Consider the following 19,828-nt stretch of genomic DNA (forward strand, 5'->3'; position numbering starts at 1 on the left):
GAAATGTCAACAATTATTTTATTTGTATTAATAGCAATCCAAGTTTGCTAATTTTTTTTATTCATTTTTTTTTATTATTTTCTTGTTTTTACAGTATTGAAAACAAAATGCAGTGCATTCACATTTTCCCAAGGAATTCTTGATGTCTACAAGGGTAAAACGGTGAAAAGCCTGAAGCTGGATCCATTGCTGTTGAAAATTCTCACAGGGAATAAAGGCCAGATTTAAATCTAGAACATTTACTGGATTTTTATTTCGTTTTTTTTTTTAAATGGAGGAGAAGTCATCTTCCCATATTTATAATTAAAAGGAACTTCCCAGTTCATGCGAAAACATAGTCCAACATTTCTCTCCGTGTTTCACTGAACGCACTTTATGCTACATAAGTATATACTTTACGATCCTCCGGTGTTCGTGCCAAGTATTCTCTCTCAATAAGTCCTTCAATTCGTTTTTTAATGACAACTGGACTTGGTAAGAAACGTGCCCTCAGCTGTTGAGTCACCTGGAAAATTAAAAAATGGTTTAAGTTGATGACCACATACAAATATAAAATAACTAATATTGGATATGCCATCACAAAAAACCAACAAACATGATCAAGTCCCTTGGTATGTTATTATTATTGTATGTATTTCATTCATCATTTTCCATTAAGGTGTTGAACAGGTTGCAGTCCCAATTAAAAAGGTTTATGCACTTCTTATATCACTCACCTCTGCTACAAGCACATTGTGCTGCATTTTCTTTCTGGACTTCATGATGCGTACAATGGCAGCTTCAATCTCATGCTTTCGGTCATCGTCTACCTTCTGCCGCGTTTCTTTTCTTTCTGGGTCTGATTCCCCTTGTTTGGCAGCAACTAGATGGGAGGGAAGGGGAAAAAATATATAAAAATAGAAAGACCAAAACCAATGGTGAATAGCATGGTTAGCTATCATGAAAACAGAGTATGATTACTGAATTACTAGCATTATGCAGTTGTCAACCTTTTGTTTTCATTTTGTACCATGATATCCCTATCCTATATTAACTATATATTGACTGAATATTTAAGCCACACATGCACTTGAACAATTCAATAGCTTCCTCTAAACCAATTGAATTGCCTACAAGAACTAAACTCAACTGTTTCCAGTTGTACCCAGCAACCTACTTTTAATTGACTAATAAAGCAATCTTCTGAAAGCACAGAACATGATACCCAACTAGATTATGTTGAAGATATGTATACTGGTTTCACAGACCCAATCAGCACTAGTCTTGTGCTACCCCAAATTATATCTAGGGTAGTCCAAGACTAGCAATGATCCAGTTCATTAAGACTAGGAGCCGGATTAAATAAAACATTTGACTCACCTGCTAATAGCAAACTAAAAAACTGTACATCATAGCGGTTACATTTCTGAGTAGAAGAAAGTGGCATGTTAGTAAAATTGAAGTACAGTTCTGTAGTTTTCTATTAGCGGGTGGGTCAATGTTTTCATTTAATCTCAGCCTAGGTGTTTTTCTCATCAATATTGACATCCTAAAATGTATTTAAGATCATTGCACACACCTGTTTGAATCTTTACTCTGTGCAATTTTGAAGTAAACTGATCGTTGACTGTAAACACATGCCCGTTCTCAATTTCCTTTGATTTGGGCTCTTTTGTAAGGACCCTCTGCGTTGGCTTTCCACATGCCAGTGACTGAAGAGCTCGAACAAGCTCTCTCTCTGGAATATCTGTTTCCTGTTGGATTTCCTGAAAATTACCAACATAAAATAAGAAATTTATTGTGCCTATTATAATATATATCAGACAAAAATAAGCAGACACATATGCACTCAAACAGATTAAAGCTGCTGGTCAAGGTTCTGTCTATAGCCCATGTCAAGATCTACTTGTCATTTGTACTGATAAAACAATTTACATGTAATTTGTCCCTGGTTACAGTTTCCATTACATGGGGATTTACAGTTGTATGGTAGTGCTATCTAGCATGCAATTATATTATATATATAGCGAACTGTGGGATATATAAAATGTACCTTTTCAGCATCTATATTTGTTCTCACAAAACAAATATAGTATAACAATTCACCAGTAATACTGATTAGTAAACTTGGTCTTAAAACGCAAGAGGAGCAGGCCTACCTCAAATGTGTACTTTTCTCTGTTATTGAAGAGCATCAATATTGTCATCTGGAACGTTGAAACCTGTAGTATGTGCTTTCTGGTATTCGAGCCTGTAACTTGTGCTCCTCCTACTCCAACCTCTGAACCATCCTCCTAGGACAAATTAAATGCATTAAATTCTCCACAAGGCAGTTTGTCTCTATGCAGCACGGTTACCTCCTATTAAAATAATTTACACTTTGCCAAATCACCTGTACAATTAATTTCCCCAAACAAAATCAAAAATCTATTTAAAATTCAATATATTACATGTGGCAATGGTAAAATCCTGGGAAGGATAAACTCACTCTAATTAACCAAAGGATTTCATTATTTTGTGTAATTTATTTGTTATGAGTTGAAAGATTACCTTTTTAATAGGGCCATAAAAAGTGGCATTTAAGTCTGCAGAGCCCATATGATGTTGGAGTGTAAGCTGTCTGCCACTATGTTTCGCCAAATAAAACCTGGTTTAAAGAAAACAAGTACATTACTTTGCAATGCTTTATGGTTCCAACTAAATATGTTTAGCAAGACGATACTGGAATTAAAATATTGATAATGTAGTGATTACATTGAAGAAGAAAAATATTTACATCACTGCATTAGTACGTAAACACATTAAAAAAAGCATACTAAGTTAAATACAGAGGTATATTCCCCATTACATCATAAATCAATACAGTGGGCAGAAAATCATGAAACAGACATACAGAATGAATAAACAAATACCTTCTAAATACTTCAAAAGCATGTCTGGGTGCTGGGGGGATGTTACATTTTGGTGTTGCAGACTGTGTTGGCCAGTAGCCTGTTGTGAGTACTCTTACAGTTAAGTCGACACCACCTAAAGACACCTGGGGGGGGGGGGGGGGGGGGGGAATAATCAGAAAACGTTTTTCACTAAAGTGTGAAACTGAACTTTATCAATGTTGCATTAGCATTTATATAAATACAGTTTGCTTCTCTTACCCCTGTAGACTGCAAATGTTGCCGAAACTCATCCATCGTTGTGTTTGAGATGCTCATGTCCCTGAACATTCCTTCCAGTTTGGACGTGAACTGACAGCCACACTCAGTCTGATAAAAACAACCAAGCGTAAATTCGAAATTAAGCAGAATTCTTAAACAATAGCATTAAAGTTAATTGATCACAGTGCTCTAAAGTCTGGACACACTGCAGTGTAAACTGCACAGCTCTTTCTCCAGGTTTCCACATATATAGCATACATTCCCTATCAATATACACCTGGAAAATACAACAAACTATTGACAAGTTTCCTTCCATTTTGTGAGGCATGTTGTCAAATGAGTTCAGCTGTCAAAAGTCCTGTCGTATGCATTTCGAAGTCCAGTTCTCACCTTGAGTTTTGAGATCATGTTCTTCTCCGAATCATCAGAAACACTTTTGTTTGTGAGCAGTCTCCTGGCCAAGTGCTGTTTGTAATAGCGTTCAAACACATCTTTCTCCTGCATGAATCGGAAGAGAACCATTGCTTTGTCCAGGATTGTTTCCACCTCCTGTTCTGTCAGCTAAACAAAGATAATGTTGTAATATTGGTTACATACACAAACTCACAGAAATGTGACACCACAAACAAATAGTGTACAATAGTTATTCTGTAAGTAAGAGTTGCTGACGGGCTCATTATAGCATTTTATCAGTTGTTTTTATATATATACACACACACACACACACACACACACATATACATACATACTTGACATATATACACACATGCATGCATACATAAACACTTTTTAAAGACTCATATCTCAATAACATTTTATTTCAATTAGAAATAGTAAAAGAATAATAATGCTGCGATTCTACTTTTATTTCCTTCTAGGATAGCATACTTACTCCTTTAACACCTTTTTTCAGTTTATCATCAATAAATAAAGAGAGATACTCTGGTGACCTGGAGTTGAGATTCAGGAAATACTCAAAGTCTCCAGCAATTGTCTGTTTGAAGAGCCGATCGTTATTGAAGGACTCTTGCAGGAAACGATCAAACCGGCTCTTAAGATCCAGAAGTCCCTAATAATACAGAAAGAATACATTAAAATACAACAGAGGTACTAACTTAAGATTTTTTAACAAGGTTAGGAACTCCCTGTAATATCTGGAAATCAAAGACTACGAAGACAAGTTGATTAACACAGTCCAGGCTCCAACCCTTCAATAATGAAAAAGTGAATGTTAAAGCAAACTCCTGTGTTACCTGGATGTAATCCACTGGGTTCTTCCCCTCTCCTTCCTCTGACACCAGTGCTTTGCCCTGCTCCCGCAGGTATGAGCTCATGCACTCACACATCGTCTTCAAGCCATTTGGCACTCGGCTAAAGAGCTTGTACATACAGGCCAGATCTGAGCACAAATACAAACGTCAAATTACTTTAACATTAAAACCTTTGATTCAGTTTGCTGCACGTGGTTTTTATTACTATTATGCCTGTTGGAATAGTCAGTATTTGTAAAATAAAGTAATCACAGGCAAAAGCAATGAACTATGAATGACAGCACCAAGAAAAAGTAAACTAGCAAATTCACTCTTCCAATTTAAACTTCACAAATTGAAGTGGGACACTACTGTAAGCCTTTGTCAGTGCCTAGAGAAAGCACTAGACTGTGGCCTCAATAACTTGCCTAAGCATGAACGATTATTAATCTATGTAGGTTAATCAAACTGTCATGCGAAAAAAGATTAGGGGACTTTAATTAGTGAGAAGAGTTCTTCTAATTTCAAATGAGCAACATTGCTGGAGAAATAGAAATCCTTAAACAGGTCAATTTCAAAATCTTCTTGCAGAATGATTATATAACAGTTTTTTTAAAAATATACATCAACTACCTTCTGTCTTTCCATTTTTCAGCATATGTACAAGACCAGAGTTTTCCATTTCCACAATAGTCTTCATGTGCTTGGAAATGAGTTCCCTCTCAACTACTTTTACAATGGGCTCTTCTGTTGATTTGTCAAGGCAGTGCATCACTCGTTCGATTTCTTCATTAATTCTAGCCTCTACTTTTTTAATGTACACACTTGCACTGTTTTCAGCTAAAAACTTCTGACTTTCCATCTGAAAGTAAACAACATACATTAAATCACAATGTCGAGAAGATGAATTTGCACATAGATTGTTGTTAGACAACAGGCGCATTTACACGAACATGTCTGATCCTGATCAAATGTTTCGGCAGCATTTGATCCTGGCAGTGTAAACGCCCGACCGGCTAAAGTTCCGGCATGCACTGCGGCGGTGTGCGTTTTAGAGACAGAGGGGCAGACGAACAGCCTTCACATCAGTGGGGCAGATAGGAGAACATGTCCATACTGCCCATATTATAAATAAAATACTGTTAAAACTAACACTAAATGGCTTGTTATGATATGTTATCAAAAATATATAATTGTATTTTTCATTTTCAATGCTTTGGTTTAGAAAGATACACCGTTCTCAACATGATAAAATGACAGTTTTTGATATAGCCGTATTATAAAAGACTAATTTAATATATGCATATAATGAAGTTTGGACTTGTGTGCCAGTGCGCATGTGAAGACCCCTGTAGCGGGTGAAAGTTGATCCTGATCGAACGGCAGTGTAAACGCAACACCACTGATCGTGATCAAATGTTCCGATACATTTGATCCGGAAATGGCAGTGGCAGAAATGGCAGTGTAAATGCACCTGATAGATGACAAGGAGGTTAAATATGCATTATTTCAATAACAAACCTGGAAAAATTCTGCAGACATTTCTAAAAATGGAGCTTCAAAATCTTCTTCGTAAACTGATCTTCCTTCAAGGCCTAAAATCATTAGCATCTGGCAAGCATTCCGGATTGCTCCCCTGGGAAAACACAAAAGATTAAATTCAATATAGGTTATGTATTTCACCTGTACGAAGTTCTCAACATTAACATGGAGGAGGAACAAAGGAATCACAATGCAAACACAAATTCATGTTTGTAACTGCACAAACTATAAAACTATTTAATGCAGAATAACAGTTAAATGCAGCCTGCTAATAAATGTGCAATGATATTCTCCCTGTGAAATATGGAACCTAAAAGTTGCAACCACACTGCTTGAATGGATTAAGGCTTAAAAAATTGTTGCATGCATGACAACTCAACTTTTGATATTCTATTACATACGTACATTATACGACATACGTCAGTCAATTTACTAAATAGACCCTATTTTGCAAAACAAAAAAAGTAGATTTACTTCCTTTAACTTAAGGAGCCACCCAAAGTACTGGAAGCATCACAATACTGATATCCGGTCTTTATTCCCATGGTCCCAAAAAATCTCTCAATGATAACTTTTGCTGTAAAGTGCAGGTTAATTCTGCCCCAGTGGCCAAGACTCAAGCCAGGCATTGCCCATGACTTCAATACTGTCATAAGTGGTGAAAATTGCAGGTAAGATAAAAAAGCTGTTTTGGACATACCTGTCTACCACCTCTCCCTTCCTCTCTCTTGCAATCATGTCCAGAAGTGTCTGTCGGAGATGATCTCTGATACACCCATAGCGTACAACCTGATCTCTGAAAATTATTAACCCCAGATTGTAGACATTCTCCACATTGTTCTGCTGTACATATACACGGTCCTAATGGGACAGAGGAGGACAATCAGAAATGCTGTTATCACAAATCTAGATGGTACTAATCTGCCTACAATGGACACGTTCATATAACTTTGATCAATGTCTTCCGTCAAATTTTGTGGGAAAAATGGCCTCCAGTGTTAAATGTTCTAATTACAAATCTGTTCCCAAAATTAAGTGACTGAAAATAATGTTTCATTATTTCCCTAACAAGAAAATGGTATTTCTAAACCAATGTATTTTTCTTCATTCCAACCTGTAGAAAAACATAATAAAAAGAGGTAGATCCTTTAAGTCCAATAAAATACTGCATAAGCAACCAAAAAGAAAACATTCATGTTCAGAAAGGGTTTGAAAGCATACGTCAGAATGTTGATCATATAAAGCCTTACTCCATATTCAATTCTGAGGCAGGAGCCAACAGGAGAGAAAAAAAAACGGCAAATATTAAATATTTAAATAAGTGGGAGTGTTTTGTCTCAATGGCACTAGGTTAAATGTTTAGCTAACAGTGCCATGCCTCACTATTGCTAGTGTTAATCCACAACAGTGGCTCTTTGTCTCAATAAGTGATTTATAGAAATCTTTGCATACATAATGAAGATATCAGTGTGAGACCACAGTTCAAAGTTCCCCGGTATAACTTGGGTAATATTTCAGCAATTCTCTGTAAAATATATATATATATATATATATATATATATATATATATATATATATATATATATATATATATAGTACCCTTAAATCAATTCAGTGCAAGTTAGACTTTAAACATAACTTAGAAAACATAGCCAGTAGCCTACCATGTACATCAAGATGTCTCTGATCATAACCATAGCTGTCTGATGGTCATTCCAAGCTTGGTTTAATGTTTGCAAAAAATTATTATTTAATGAATTTAGGACATCTTCTCGAACCTGTGGAAAAAATAAGTGTATATTAGCAACTTTCCGGATAATGCATTCACAGATACAAGATTAACTTCCACCCTGAATACTTTCCTTTGCAATTGTATTCTTACTGACATGCTCACACATAATTAGTTTCCCCTATCTTTAATTTAACTGAGGGAAGGATATTCAGTTTCATTCCTGCAGTTTTGTAAACAATTTCACACTGAAATCAAACATGAAGGTTTTATGACAATAAACTGAAGTGTTAATTAGTACAGTCATGCTCTTGACAGACTGAAAAGCAAACATGACAGATTCTCTAACCTCTTTCACACACTGATAGATGTACATTACCTCATACATAGAAATCATTGCTATTCATAATCAGTTTCTAATCCACAAAATACATTTCCCACAAGTTCAGCAATTTCTCAAATAATAATCATAAAATGGATATTGGAAAACTATAACCCAATAGGTTCCTTTTACAGCCATGTAAAACTAACAAACAATGAATGGAAACATTGAATGTCCACCAGTGTATAGCAACATACCAAGGAACATGGGAAATCAGGTTACTTGTTCAGTTAGCAGTGGTCTCCTTGAACTCCAGGACAGAGATGCATCTCACAATTCCTTATCCCTAAAATATCTTATTCCCTAAAAGCTTCACTCTCCAACATCAGTATGTGTTTCACAAATATCCAATTACCAATGCAAGCCTAGCTAGGCTCATTAATTTGTAGTTACCATTAACCTGTCGCCCTGGACAAGGTCATCTGCTAAGAAATAAATAATAATATTATTATTATTATTATTAATAATAATAACCTAAGCAAAGGAAAATCGATTAAAATGAACAACATTTAGGCCTGAGCAAAACTCATGAAATAATCAAAATAAACCTCATTCGGATAACAAATCTGTCAAGTCTTCCACCTATAAATTCAATGTAAAATATGATTTGTGCACAAAGCAAGCAGCATGTATTGATTCGTGCTCAGTGCTCTGTCTGGGAAAAAGGTAAGCCTCTGCAGGACAGGATCATTAATTTTACATTTAATGATTTTGCATTCAAAGAACTGATGTCCATGCTGCAGCTTCAATTATCAGTTTGATATAAAACAGCAGTTTGACAACATTTTTGTCCTCAGTACTTCACTTATCAAGATTAATTAGTCTTGAAATGTCAAGATTCAACCAGAATAAAAAAAAAAAAAAAAAAACGTTCAAAATCGGAAACACTTCTGAACAGTAAAGCAATCTTATTTGGTATGCTATATGGAAAGGCACAATGACACTAACACTACAACATGCTACTTTACTGGTAATTAATCCATCATAATCTACTGGAAATTATTTTATCTGACAATGGTTTTCCATTGGACTTTTTTTCTATCAGCTCTGACAACGAATCCTTATACCTTGAGTTTCTTTCACTTTTCATGTTTCATATAAAGCTCCCCTAACTGCATATCAACACTCAACAAGTAACTTTGGATTGATTCTGCTCAGCTGCCTGAGCCAGAGTTTCACAGTCTTTAATCCAGTATGCATGATTTCAAGACAGACGTATCCTGAACGGTGCTTTGAGGGAGGGGAAAAATAAATACATGTTACCTTCACATGTTCTGAACCATTTTATTCTCTGAAAATGTCTATTAATTCCACACCAATGCATAGCAGGATGTTTGAAACGTGCACACCAAACCTTACAAAAAAAACATTATATATAGTGTGCGTGAGACCCATGCATCAGAAGCTAAAGAAACCTAAACAAAATATTGCATATTCTACATCTGAAGTAAATAAAACCAGGGACTCTGTGCTTTATTGAGACAACATTACATAGTCAGACTTGGTCATCAATTATCAATAGATTTTCTCCTACTTTGTTTATTAGATGCTCTGTGACGACTTCTCTGAGGCCCGTGTACAGCTTTTCCCCATGTTTGTGTAACACCATGGTGTATGCGTTCCTATACAATTCCTCAAAGCTGAGTCCACTGTTGTTCTTCCGCTGTATCTCCTGAATGGCATTCTTCAGAAGATCCCAGATGTTGTTCACATATTTTTCATCCATCGTCATCTGCATTGAAGAGTGTAAACAATAAGGAAATGTCACTGTACAACCACAAAAAGTAAATACATTTTCCAGAGAGGTTAACAACCTTTCGCTATCACTACCTAACTGCATAACGAACCAAGCTGGATCACAAGCAGACATCAATCGCCTTCGTTCAAGCAACATCTGAAGCAAACCGCTCTGTATATTTTGCTTGTTAACTGGATTCCTAACCAAAATTAATGGTATCTGTGAGAAAATACATACAGTATACTCAACATATTTTAATTTATTTTTAATCCGGGCTGTAGTGGAGCTGGAGCAGGGCGGAGCACTTTTTCAATAGGTTTCTCAATTCTAAATATTACAAACGATTAATAAATGTATTTTACATGTTGAATTTAGTTACAAAGAGTACCTGTGCAATGAACAACACAATCTCACACATTGGGGAATGCTTCTTGGTAGTTCCATACCAAAATATACTGCAGTTTGTGTGAGGTGATTATTACTTTCAGGTAATTACTTGCAGGTCCAAAATGTCAACGAGTAGTGGACAACGATCTCATTAGGATTCTTAACAAAAAAAAAAAGTTGAAAAAAAGTTCTCGTAGTTTGTCATCAAGCACAACTGAGTCACTTAGTGAAAAGATGACAACACTGCAGCTGGAGTCAGAGAGTCCATGGACAAACATCTGGAGTTCACAGGTATGGGAAGAAAAACACTTTCCTTGATTGTGCAGACATATGTTTCTACTTTGACAGTTTAAGAAGTCTGCAACAGCAGATTATTCAATTAAATCCTTTTAATAACAAAGACACTACATAATATATTTTCTAAATAACTGATAAAATCCTGTGAAATAGAAAGAGGGCGTTACTGCATCTTCTTTAACTACACGGATTCCGATTGGGACCACTCCGGTACCTTTTTTCTACCACTACACCTCTGTCTTCAATGAAGTCAGAAATTAAACGTTCATGTACAAACCTGAGTTGTAAACACTTAACGTTGATTACTCAGAATTCATAAGTTATGACCATCCTGTGTTAATAAGCATCACACAGTACATGATCTGTGTTGACGTCATTGATTCCACAAACAGCCAAAATAATGGCAGTCAATTAATACTGTGAATAGAATAAAAATGTTATCTTCTTGCAATAATACAATCAAACGTATTCAAATTGGGGTAACCTATTCAAGTCCTGTAGATGCCCTTAAAATATTGTTGACTGATTAACCAAAGTTAAAGGACAAGTCTGTTTTTTCATGCATTGCTTTCTCAAATTAGGAGAAGTAGGAACAGGGAAAATGACAAATCCTGAAAATTTGGAATGCAAGCAGCTCTAACAGCTATGGTGCTGAAAGATAAGTCTAGTTCAAACTGATTTAAAAAAATAGAAAATTAAACATCTATAAATTACGGCCTTCTGAAGTAGGTAATAATATGGTATAGGACTATATATCAACATTCTTTTAAATGTCTTAAAGGCCTGCAAGTCAAGTGAAATTGGAAATTTGATATATATATATATATATATATATACACATATACACACACACATACATACACACACAGGTTTCTTATTATTACTAGGTCAAACAACAAGTCAACTAAGCTTCTAAAGCTCTCTGCTTAATTGTAACATACCCTAATAGCAACCTTGGGCAATGATATTGTGCAGCAAAGTTATAATTTTGTACTTACAGTGGTGTAAATGTACTGTGCAGTTTCACATTTGCAGCCCTATGTTTTCAAAAGCTCAGTGACACATATTGCTATGTGTTATTTCCCCTTGCTAAATCAACAAAACAAAAAATTCCCTCTCCCAATGTTGTCTTATAGCATAGGCAACATTTATACATACAGCACTTTTTATTATAATAGATAATCAAGAAACTCAGGACAGAGAAAAATAAGCAGATTGTTCAAATTGACATTTCCAGGTAAACTGGTAAATATGCATACCAATCTTTCAGAAAGGGTTAAAAAAATGAACACAAACTGACCAAATGTCTGAAGCTGATGACAATATATAAACAAAGATATCAAAGTAGTTATTCATATGCCTAGCAATCACATTTCGGAGATCCCAGAATACCAGCCTCAGTCTGGATTTCACATTTGCCCTACAAATTCCTGCCTCATTGTCTGTCTTACTTTCCCCATAAGTAACCATTATGATATTCTTCAGAAAATGATCAGTGGGGAGTTTTCCATTTTGTAAGCCATCCTCTGTATTTTAACATTGATTAGAAATGTTCCGCTACTTGTATCTGTCAACTATGAGCTCACAATGAAAAGGCACTGTTAAGCGAAATGTGATTCATAATTAGATGTAAAAAAATGTTAGTCATTTTAATAAATGAGAGGAATGTTGCTTTATGCTTACAATTCCATACTTCAATAATAATAATTAAAAAAAAACACCATAAAACATTCAAACTGCAGTGTGGAGTTATTAGCACTTTTATTTGGGATTTCACTTTTAACCTCTCTTATGGATGTGCTACACAGTCAACTACTATAAAATTGGTCAAAAAAAGTCCTGGTTCACTTCTGTAACACAAAATTATTATAAGATTGAAAAAAACAGCAACAACAATTTACCATCCTAATTTAGGTACAACTAATTAGAATTGATATCTTAAAAGCCTTTTCAGTTAAAAAGCGTATTTATAAATGTAAGAGCATAAAAGCATACGACTGTTTAACAAAGAGAAGCCACTTACAGTTCTGCTTAATCTAAAACAGAACTACATTTACCAACCCCCTTAATAGGTTTACCGCCACAACAACAGTCTCTCAATACGACTGGGAACAGCAGAAGGTGAAAAATCATTATTCACCTCTTTGCACCTTTATAATATCTGAATGCCTCTCTAGGCAGCTGTGCCAAACCACACAGCAGTGACTGAACACCTTAGGTAAGGATGTGGACAGCAATGTCATCTGTTGTCACAATCTGCAAACTGGAGCAGGTTTCCTAGTCCTGTGGGTCCCTAGAGTCTCCTGGTTTGTATTCCATCAGTGTTTAATTAGATATTTTTATTTTCAGGTGAGAGAAATGTACTTGCCCATAATATGATTTTATACATGGACATCAAAATTAAGAAAAACTACTGAGATTTAATTACAAAATGAGGGATTCAATTCAGCAATTGAGAGCATCACAAGGCAACTGAGTCCTTAGGAATGGGATTGGGAAGGCCTGGACCAGAGGATTTATTTCCCCAGTGGACTAAGACAGAGTTAGGCAACTATGGCCCTTGCTTCAGTGCAGTAGTGACTTCTCTTAGTTAATCCTGAAATATTTTAAAGTCCCTGCTGGTGAAGATGCTGACCAATAGTAACTGAGCCATTCATTTTTTAATGTGGCTTAATTGAATTACTCACAACTATAGGCATATGTGAAACATTGGTACAACTTTGAACACCCTTTCAGAATAGGCAGTGTATGGTGCAAAATGCAGTTATTGCTTTTTACTGTGACAACACAGGAAATAAAGATAAAACGGGCACTGCATTTAACACATCACTGTAGTAACAAATTGAAAACTATCGAATTGAAACAAAAAGTTAAACCTGTGATTATGTATAAATCAGTGGATGGACTATAAAACTGGGGGGGGGGGGGGGGGGAAATAGCAACATTTGTGCACTACTGAGTAAAAACACCATAACAAATGCAACCTTTGGTAGCAACATAATTGACATTGGCCAATAAAACATCATTAATATTTTGTGCATATTTGAGATAGGGTGGGGAAGTAACTTTACATAGGCCTGAAGATAAAGACACCCCTCACATTTCTCTACAAAGTACACTGGATAAGTTAAGTAAAGTTAACTAACATGCACAATATCAGATATGGCATAAAGCCACTTAGTTGTATGTTAGGTCTAGCATTAATAAAACATTTCATAATAAACAACTATACAAAAACAAAACATTACATGACAATGCAGACACCATCAATAATTACCCTAAGAAACCCAGTAGATTCAGAATTACACATTTCTACCTTACATGATTTTGAAGAGATAGGGCTCAGATAGCTATATTTCACACAGAATAACCTAAGGGTTTGGCTTTAACAGTCATTGTGTGTTAACTCCAATATTTAGATAACTACTTTACTGGATACATACGACGAGTTAGCTATTCTTTTACACACAGCGACAACCATTTTGCAGACATTACCACCGTTGTTATATAGAGTAACGTCACGGAAACAGAAACATTTTCATTTTCTAGGGATTCAGGTTTCTTTTGAGACGATTGAGAGTTATACGTTTATGGTAAGTTACCTAACATATGAGAAAAACACCAGTTTGTTGTTGCTGTAATACTTAATCCCATAACCATATGGCAAATAACTAGATCAATCGCGCAAATATCGTGATGGACATCTAAACTGAAACTTAATAAACTATTCAAATGTATTGCATTTAGCATTTCCACCCACCCGTTTAATGTAGTGACCTGTAATTAACAAGTGTCAAAACGAAGGCCACATAAACAACTAAAATTGCTGCCGGATTGCAAATTCATTCGTAAAAAAACCGGCGTTAGTGGTTATATTTTTATTAGCTCAAGACAACATATTTCGATAATACTTGCATACAAACTTTCCAATGCCAATCGCATTCCAAACGCCTTTGTTTACTACAGAGGAGGCCTGCTCTTCGCCGGACCCTAACCGAATCCCCGCCTCTCGCGTCTCCTGGCCTGCCGTTTTAGGTGTCTCATCCCCGGCTACTACTTACAGGAAAGGCTCGTATCCGCATCTTGGTGTCCTTCTTGGTGCCGCCTTTGCTGAGATTGGACATGTTTAGTTCGTCTCTGTTTCTTTATTTACATGAAAGAGTAGTAGGGCCGAAACAGGGAAGTGTGCTGGTGGAAATGCCGTTTAGTCCCCTCGACCTTTCCTACGGGTCTGCGTCCCTCTTTCCGAGTTGTTATTGTCACTCCGCCGCCGCCAGCCCAACTCTTCGGTTCTCTCTGCACAGTGATGGCGGACAAACAGGTCTCACTGCGCAGGGCTGGCACGCCGCAACTCACGCGAGAGGAAACGGGGGAAAAGTCTGCAAAAGAAAAGATCGTTTAAAGCTGCACAGGTTACTTGCTCAAGTTAATGAAAGTTTAGTGTATTCACAATATATTCATATCTGAACACGCATAACATCTGTGCATCTCAGCAAACGTGATGCTCATATTCTGATGCACATCTGTTGTTGGCTGTGCCACAATTCTACACACAGAGCAAGAGAACTGCATTAAAATGTATGTGGTAGTTGCACTATTATTATTATTATTATTATTATTATTATTATTATTATTATTATTATTATTAAAGTTAAAATACATAGAGATATTAATTTCCTGTAAAAAGTTACAACAATGTATCTGCTTTCAGTGTTTTAATCTCATTAATAATATGTATATTTGTATATGACAGTATGTATCCCTTCAGATGAAGTAATATTTGATTATTAATTTAATTAAATATACTTATTTGTCAATTATATGTTTTCTTTGAATTCTAACTTTAGAATCTTCTAGAATTATATGTCTTTAGGTTTCCCTATGTTGAATCGCTATTCAACAAACTAAAAATGATATATTATTGATTTTAAAAAGAAAAAATGTTTCTTAACTAAATAAGTCACTGACTAACACGATTAAACGTATGTAATGTAAAGTCATCTATATGTGTGCTTTATGCATTATAGGAAAATCTAAATTGCATTATTTTTTTACATTATTATGGTATTTGTGTTACATTAGTTGGCAACAGACAATATTGTATTTAAATTGAACCAAATGAATCAAGATTATGTATTTGCTCATTAAAATACAGGAAACAATTATTCATTATGGCCAACATTGGCAAATATTGACAGGAAAGTGATCACTTTCAGAAATTAAAAGTTTAAACCCATTCTTCCCCTCAGGTATTTTTCAGGATTAATTTTGTCATGTAATAAATCAAGAAGTATTACCGCATTGAAAAGTATCATTGACTAAGTGCTTTCCCAACCTAGTGTCCTATTGTCAATCATGTGTGCCATTTATAGGTGCTCAGCTGTCATTCTGAATTAGCTTCAGAGCAAAGCGAGTTTTGTTTCACTTCAATATGTCATGCATCAGGTCACAAAAAGTTCTTATTATTTCTTGGTTTGCTTTCACTACCTTGGATTTTTCTCCAAGTTCAAACAAAGGTGAAATATATATTGAAGAATTGTATGAAGGAGCACATTTTGCATAACTATTAAAATAACAAATTGCAGAAAGGATATGATCAACATTTAAATGACGCAGAACGCCTATGCCGTGTACATGCGAAAATATATCGAAGAAAACCAGTCAATTACAATATTGCTCAATGTTGCATCATAGCATTCAAAAGGCGAAAGCATGAAAAATGTTCTCTGCAACCGAAAAATTGCTTTTATGACGTAATGACTGTTCCGAATGAAAGTGGACCCGGGGTAAGAAGAAAGGAGTAATGCTGCGGAGTCTAATGTAACGCCTCCTTTCCTTATTGTGTATTCATAGCAACATGGACATGATGATGATGCTATAAAATGTGTAAATCTTCATGAATTAAAAGATGGTTAATCCTGAAGTGATGATTTGTAAACAACAGCAACTTCTGAAGTGTAAATACAAGAATGTATAGTGTTTGTATGAGGTGGGGTATATAAACTGCAAACTGTAAAAAAATAATAAAAAAAATAAAATGCCATTAGATTTATAAACAAACAAAAACATATAAATATAACTTCAGAAAGACTCATTTGTTTCGATTTGAGGTGGATTAACGATCTCCTACAGGTCCAACTAAACAGTGAGGGATTATGACACCAGGGGGAGACATTTACCAGGAGAAATGTATAGTATTTGATTTACCTTATTTGCATAATTATACATGTCTTAAACGATGCAAACTTGCTATTAAAACGTCACTATTTAAAGCTATGTTGAAGATTGTAGCTTCTGAACTTAATCTACTGTTAAAGAAGCAGCTCGCTACTTCAGAAACTACTTGTCATAGTTGCAATATATAGAATATATAAAATTAACCAAGATGGCAATTCCTAACTCCAGCCAAATGTCATGGAGTAACATCCACTAACTTTGAGTGAATGAGAAGTGTCCTCTCTGGGAGTGTAGAGGTTTTACACGTTGCATTAGAAACTCCTTCTAAATTTGATTAACTTTGTCAAAAATGTAAATGCAGTTCTAAGTTGTTTATTTCTTACTGGTGCTGGAAAAAACAACAACAACAACAACAACAACAACAAAAACAAAAACAAACTACTCAGTCCATTCTTAAATGTTTTTAATGTTTTCTTAGCTGCATTTTGAAATCCATCTTGATATGACTTATTAAAAGAGCTTCCCACGTTACACAGATTTGAAAGCTAATGTATTCTGGCGATGTGTCATTTAGTTTCTAAATCACTGGTAATAATTTCAGTGAATTCTCCAACTCCAATACAGCATCACAAAACTCAAAAACGTGTAAAACGTTATTACATGTGGTCAATACACACACCAAAACATAAAGACTTCAGAAGGATATGGAAATGTCCATGCCTTTCACTGTGAAACTAAACATAGGCTACGATTATTGGGTGTGCATTATGACCACGCACTTCATTTGCTTAATGACACATCTTTCATCGAAGCACCAAGTATATAAAGATGCCACTTTGAAGAAATGATGTTTCAGTTACAAGAAGAAGAAAAGAAAATTCAACATAAAAATGGAATGACTAATGATAAATAGACATCAGGCTTCCAACTAATACTTTTGAACGGGCGAGCATGAGCAGACCCCCCTCACTCCGTCCCAGACCTATATTAATAGTGTTTATTTGTCTCTGTGTATAGAGAACACTAACATACATATATAGAGGAACAAACATTTTGGCTTTCCAGAATAATATACATATTACCTACTTGGAATTATTATAACTGGGACCTAATTTTAAAACTGACCTATTCTATGTCTAAAGTTATTTAGAATACTGTCTATTCATAAACGCCATCACTGTTAAATGTGTTGGTGAGGAGCAGGGTAGTATTATATTCGGATATTCAATCCTATTTATACATATGGTAAGAAAGGACAGCACTTCATACACTACTAATATGGTATCTACAAGATCACAAACGTCCCTTGATTATCGTCACCTTAGAGTCACGAATTCCAATTATTTCAGCACCTCTCGCTCGGCGGACAGCGCCAGCCAGCGAGCGACACCCCGGCGCACCGCCCGAGTCCGGAGAGGCGAGGAGCAGCTGTGCAGGCGAACACCAGTGATTTCTGTTTTAGAAGATTATTTTCCTAAAAGCGGTTGTTATTTTTTACTTTGTCGGTGAGTTGACATACTAGGACAGGATCTTTTTTTTTTTTTTTTGGGGGGGGTGGGGGTACACCCCCCCACACACACACTTAAAACCAACAAACACAAAACTATGTTTTCTCAATTTAAGGATATTATGTCGGGCATTGCTGTTTTCTGGGGTATTATTTTCTCAAGGGAAGGCCATGGTGTATTTTGATGAGTTACTTGACAGACTACACTTGGGATGTGAAGAAGGAGAGGAAGAAGAGGAGGAGAAGAAAAAACAACATCCCCAGTCTTGCAGCTTGGTTAGCTGGATGGACCTCCGAGTCTCTCGTGGAGATGGTAAGTTTTGTGTCAGTCGGAGGAATGCATATTGCTTTATCTGTTTCTGTTTCTCGAATACAAATAACTGCTATTTTAATACCGTTTTTATATTAATTGTAGTTTGAATTTTAAAGGTCGACGCTTTTTGGGATTCGGTTCACAGTATATTTTTCTCCAGAAATATGTCTCAATACATTTTTTTAAAGAAGCTAGAAAATAAAATATACGTTTGTTTGTCACGCTATTAAAAATAAATCAAATGTTTCTGATTTACCATTAGTATAGGAAACCCCAGTTTATTTCGCTAAACTCATAGAAAGGTATACATATAGTAAATTTGGACAAAATGGTCATAGCTGACACAAAAAACTGTGCAGGATATTAACGTTACATTTTCTTTTCCATTTTCTCTATCAGTATGGATTTATTAACACATGTTTAAAGTCTTTGGTGATTGACAAGTTCGGAGAAGAGACGTGGGACAAGCTAAGGTAATCTCGTTCACCATGTTGATTGTAGAAAAAAATCTAAACCCTTCCATAGACTGCGAATCGACTTAATTGTTTTCCTCTCCAGTGTAATGAAGTGCTACTAATTTAATGACCAGAAGGTGGCGTAAATGATTCTTATTATTCGAGGAAAGCACCGATTTTCAACCGAGATGGTATGAAGTACATGTGGGAAACAGACAATCGTTAGAATGCTAGACTGTGATGTGTAACACTGTTATTATTGCTTTACATCTTGAAAACAGGTTAAAATCGTCTGTGCGTATAGATTCTCTATGTGTTTTTGTGAAAATGGGATTCTATGTGCATTACTGGTAATAGTGCTATGTCATTTTAATCAGGTCATAAGAAAAGCTCGATGAGAGGGAATTTCTGGGATCTGAAATGTATGTGCCTAGCCACACTTCACTTAATACGTTTCCTTAAAGCCTGTGACCACAGCAACATCACACCATTTTAACCCCTATGTTTTTGAATCTGTTTGAAAACCACATATTACATGTAAATATGGATCAAGATGGGTACCTATAAACAACATATTTTGTGTAGTTTTTGCAACAGGTAGACTTTTTACTGGTAATATACTGTATTTGGAAAAATGTCTCCTATCAGCCTCATAATGTTTATATAACAACGTATATCTAAACATTGTGTATAATAATAATAATAATAATAATAATAATAATAATAATAAGAAGAAGAAGAAGAAGAAGAAGAAGAAGAAGAAGAATAACAACAAAAACTAGAATTTTAAGTATTTGAAGATCCTTTGTGTTTTTTTTTTAATGTAATATTGAACAGGTCATATTTTTGTGATAGTTTCAGGTTAGTATCAGGGATCAGTTTGTAAGCTAATTGAACCAGTAGTATTATTTGGGTTAGAA

General features: G+C 35.4%; 2 protein-coding genes across 3 annotated transcripts in view; one reads left to right on the top strand and one right to left on the bottom strand.

Moving 5' to 3' along the window:
* Positions 1 to 14,784, bottom strand: cul3b (cullin 3b). Of its 2 annotated transcripts, none has more exons than XM_066709323.1 (16): positions 14,518 to 14,784; positions 9,569 to 9,766; positions 7,588 to 7,701; positions 6,624 to 6,784; positions 5,903 to 6,017; positions 5,015 to 5,243; positions 4,385 to 4,530; positions 4,024 to 4,200; positions 3,522 to 3,692; positions 3,132 to 3,239; positions 2,892 to 3,016; positions 2,530 to 2,626; positions 2,139 to 2,270; positions 1,559 to 1,745; positions 717 to 862; positions 1 to 505 (listed from the first exon to the last, which is right to left on the bottom strand). In XM_066709323.1, exons 1-16 carry the CDS (start codon positions 14,578 to 14,580, stop codon positions 374 to 376), a joined length of 2,301 nt encoding a protein of 766 aa, XP_066565420.1. In that variant the 5' UTR covers positions 14,581 to 14,784; the 3' UTR covers positions 1 to 373. The 2 variants fall into 2 exon arrangements, with proteins under 2 accessions (XP_066565420.1, XP_066565419.1); XM_066709322.1 differs by having other exon boundaries at positions 2,139 to 2,273.
* Positions 14,654 to 19,828, top strand: part of LOC136753859 (guanylate cyclase soluble subunit beta-2-like) — a 17,680-nt gene continuing 12,505 nt past the window's right edge. Inside the window, exons 1-4 of the mRNA XM_066710243.1 lie at positions 14,654 to 14,868; positions 17,959 to 18,079; positions 18,304 to 18,453; positions 18,853 to 18,926. Of these exons, the coding sequence (XP_066566340.1) occupies positions 14,654 to 14,868; positions 17,959 to 18,079; positions 18,304 to 18,453; positions 18,853 to 18,926 (560 nt within the window). The remainder of the gene's footprint in view (positions 14,869 to 17,958; positions 18,080 to 18,303; positions 18,454 to 18,852; positions 18,927 to 19,828) is intronic.

Source organism: Amia ocellicauda, chromosome 7 (genome assembly GCF_036373705.1).
Source record: "Amia ocellicauda isolate fAmiCal2 chromosome 7, fAmiCal2.hap1, whole genome shotgun sequence".
NCBI lineage: Eukaryota > Metazoa > Chordata > Actinopteri > Amiiformes > Amiidae > Amia > Amia ocellicauda.

Coding starts and splice junctions, on each gene's coding strand:
- cul3b (XM_066709322.1), bottom strand. CDS start 14,580: ATGTCCAATCTCAGCAAAGGCGGCACCAAGAAGGACACCAAGATGCGG. Junction 3,240..3,521: donor ACATGATCTCAAAACTCAAG/GTGAGAACTGGA, acceptor TGTTTTTATCAG/ACTGAGTGTGGCTGTCAGTT. Junction 2,627..2,891: donor GCTTTTGAAGTATTTAGAAG/GTATTTGTTTAT, acceptor TCTTTAAACCAG/GTTTTATTTGGCGAAACATA.